At 48.2% G+C, this 3,721-nt stretch overlaps 1 protein-coding gene across 5 annotated transcripts in view; it reads right to left on the bottom strand.

The window, feature by feature from the left end:
* Nucleotides 1–521: 521 nt before the first annotated feature.
* The window catches only part of LOC133550771 (stAR-related lipid transfer protein 13-like), a 54,619-nt gene continuing 51,419 nt past the window's right edge, over nucleotides 522–3,721 (bottom strand). For all 5 annotated transcript variants that reach the window (XM_061896794.1, XM_061896793.1, XM_061896796.1 and 2 more), the window contains 4 exons: nucleotides 3,404–3,688; nucleotides 3,108–3,325; nucleotides 2,828–3,049; nucleotides 522–1,103 (listed from right to left, as the gene is read on the bottom strand). In XM_061896794.1, the coding sequence (XP_061752778.1) occupies nucleotides 989–1,103; nucleotides 2,828–3,049; nucleotides 3,108–3,325; nucleotides 3,404–3,688 (840 nt within the window). In that variant the 3' untranslated portion in view covers nucleotides 522–988. The remainder of the gene's footprint in view (nucleotides 1,104–2,827; nucleotides 3,050–3,107; nucleotides 3,326–3,403; nucleotides 3,689–3,721) is intronic.

Raw genomic sequence — 3,721 nt, 5'->3', positions numbered from 1 at the left:
TCTTCATTAAGATAAAATCCCATTCAAGAACAAAGTAACTTTTCAATTGAAGAAAAGCCTTTTACCCAAAAATGGGTTACTCGTTGAAAAACAACCCAAAAATGGGTCATAATTTTGAGCACCCAAAAATGTAGTTAAAATAATAGCCTTATAACCCCCAAAAAATGGCTTGCTTTTCATTTAAAAATAAAGGCCCTTCAAGAACAAAGTAACTTTTCAATTGAAGAAAAGCCTTTTACCCAAAAATGGGTTACTCGTTGAAAAACAACCCAAAAATGGGTCATAATTTTGAGTACCCAAAAATGTAGTTAAAATACTAGCCTTATAACCCAAATTCATGATATATTATTCAAACTAAAGAAAGAAAAATTAGGCTAACATTAGGAAAATAAAATAGATTTTAACGACCGTCGACAGGAAGCTTGAGTGAAAATCCGCGTCACTGATTGGTCGAGGGACGTCACGTGGTTACGCCGGCGTCCTTTTTGACTTCAAAATAAAACAAAATTGAGAGAAAACACTCAATTTTTGCATATATTTTATTTAAAAACAACAATTCTGTGTTGTGACACTTTTGCAAAGTCTCGGTCAATGTCGTGCTAGGGCGTCGCCGTCACCATGGCAACGCAAGCCTCCAGACGCAGGAAGAGTCATCAATATGACAGCTAAGGCCTGACGTCGCCACACACACACACACACACACACACACACACACACACACACACCTTGCTTCCCGGAAGCAGCGCAATGGTCACATGTCTCAGACATTGTACGCACACACACACACACTCCGACATGAGGTCATAGTCCGCTGGCGGGTCATGTGACCTCGGGATGATGTCACCAAGGACCGTATGGAAGCAAAAAAAAAAACAACAACTAACAAAAAAAGCGCCATCTTGCTGCCGCGGTCTTTGAGATAGGGGGGCTTCAGGACTGGACTCTGAGATAGGGGGGCTTCAGGACTGGACTTTGAGATAGGGGGGCTTCAGGACTGGGGGTCCGGGCCGTGGTCCGCTGGGAGGAAGGAGGCTCGGACTCTGAGGACTTGGTTGGCGCACAAGTAGCCGTACGCCTTGTTGTACCATTCTGGAGAGCGCCCCCTGCAGGTCGGTGGAAGTGTTCAGGAATTAAAGATAAAAGTGGCTAAGTTGGATCCAGCTTCACTTCTTTTTACATTTGTATTATATACACATAGGTATATATATATATATATATATATATATATATATATGTATATATATATATATATATATATATATATATATATATATATATACATATTTATATACACAGTGGCCAGAATCTTACAGTAAATGTGAGGGAGTTTTACCAACATATTATTATTAGTAGATAAGAAAATGGCGACAATGTTTTTTATGGTCCAATTTTGTCGCCTGAGCTGCCATTTTTTATTTTTAACTGTAAAGTCTGCGGTTGTTTTTACAGGAAATTACTGTAAATAGGTCAAGCAAATTTTGATTTTGATTTGAACTCAAAGTTTGGTCCGAATTTACTAATAATACTACAAGTATTACTAGTATGTACTATTACTACTACTACTAGCATTACTACTATTTACTACTACTAGTATTACTATGTACTACTACTAGTAATACTACTGGCTCCAGGTGTACTGACTGCATATTCATATTCCAGGGCTACATGTGGCCCCAGGTGTACTGACTGCATATTCATATTCCAGGGCCACATGTGACTCCAGGTGTACTGACTGCATATTCATATTCCAGGGCCACATGTGACTCCAGGTGTACTGACTGCATATTCATATTCCAGGGCCACATGTGACACCAGGTGTACTGACTGCATATTCATATTCCAGGGCCACATGTGACCCCAGGTGTACTGACTGCATATTCATATTCCAGAGCCACATGTGACCCCAGTTGTACTGACTGCATATTCATATTACAGGGCCACATGTGACCCCAAGTGTACTGACTGCATATTCATATTCCAGGGCCACATTTGGCCCCAGGTGTACTGACTGCATATTCATATTCCAGGGCCACATGTGACTCCAGGTGTACTGACTGCATATTCATATTCCAGGGCCACATGTGGGTCCAGGGATACTGACTGCATATTCATATTCCAGGGCCACATGTGGCCCCAGGTGTACTGACTGCATATTCATATTCCAGGGCCACATGTGGCCCCAGGTGTACTGACTGCATATTCATATTCCAGGGCCACATTTGGCCCCAGGTGTACTGACTGCATATTCATATTCCAGGGCCACATTTGGCCCCAGGTGTACTGACTGCATATTCATATTGCAGGGCCACCTGTGGCCCCAGGTGTACTGACTGCATATTCATATTCCAGGGCCACACCAGGTGTACTGACTGCATATTCATATTCCAGGGCCACATATGGCTCCAGGTGTACTGACTGCATATTCATATTCCAGAGCCACATGTGACCCCAGTTGTACTGACTGCATATTCATATTCCAGAGCCACATGTGACCCCAGTTGTACTGACTGCATATTCATATTACAGGGCCACATGTGACCCCAGGTGTACTGACTGCATATTCATATTCCAGGGCCACATGTGTCTCCAGGTGTACTGACTGCATATTCATATTCCAGGGCCACATGTGGCTCCAGGTGTACTGACTGCATATTCATATTCCAGGGCCACATGTGGCTCCAGGTGTACTGACTGCATATTCATATTCCAGGGCCACATGTGGCTCCAGGTGTACTGACTGCATATTCATATTCCAAGGCCACATGTGGCCCCAGGTGTACTGACTGCATATTCATATTCCAGGGCCACAGGAGTTCTAGCCGGGTACCTGAGGTCCACCCTGGAGACGTGTGTGAGCTTGGTCCTGGCAGGCGTGCCACAAGGCTCCAGGAGGTAGTGGGACTCCAGGACCACACCCCTCACCGCCGCCCCATCCACCGCACGCCGGCCGCCGCCACCACCACCACCACCACCACCGTCGTCATCATCACGTTCCACCGACATGCACACCAGCGCGCTCCAGCCTCTCACCGTCTCGGCACGCCACGACCTGCGGGAAGCGGGACGTGAGTCCGGTGCAGAAGCGAGGGACGGAGCGTTGGGCGGACCTGAGCACCACGTAGTCCGTGGCGGGCTGGGGCTCCATGTTGCGGCAGCGGTACCGGTACACGTCCGTCTGCGAGTCCAGGGTCTCCTGGACCTCCTCCTGCTCCAGCTCCGGGTGCCAGCGTCGGCGCTCGCTCAGCAGCCGCTGCAGAACCTCGGTGGGCGGCGCCGGCACCTCCGTGCTGACCTTCCAGCACCTCAGAGGGTTACCGTCGCCCACCTGAGCACGGAACCACCCCCCCTCGGCTAATTAGTGCAGTTTTGAACCATCCAAAAGAAAAAGAGGAAGCCAACAGACCTTTTTGGAGGCCAGTTCCGTGTTCTCCAAGGCGGGCCGAGACACCCAACCTTTGCTCTTGTCCTTGGCCTCTTTCAGCAGGTTCTGGACCAGCCTCTCCACGTGAGCGTGATAGGACTCCCCCCCAAACTCCTCCTCCTCCTCCTCCTCCGCCTCAGACACCTCCGCCTCCTCCCCATCATCCATTTCCTCAGGGCGGAGCTTCCCCAGCTGGTCCAGCGGGGGCGCCTGGAGGTCCGCCTCCATGTAGGAGTTGCGGGACTGGGTGACCATCTCCTCCGGGATCTGGAGGGCGGCCGACAAACCAAAACAATTCTA

Source organism: Nerophis ophidion, linkage group LG04 (assembly GCF_033978795.1).
Source record: "Nerophis ophidion isolate RoL-2023_Sa linkage group LG04, RoL_Noph_v1.0, whole genome shotgun sequence".
Classification (NCBI taxonomy): domain Eukaryota; kingdom Metazoa; phylum Chordata; class Actinopteri; order Syngnathiformes; family Syngnathidae; genus Nerophis; species Nerophis ophidion.
Note: the sequence above shows the minus strand (reverse complement) of the source record. Positions and strands in the feature narration are given on the sequence as shown.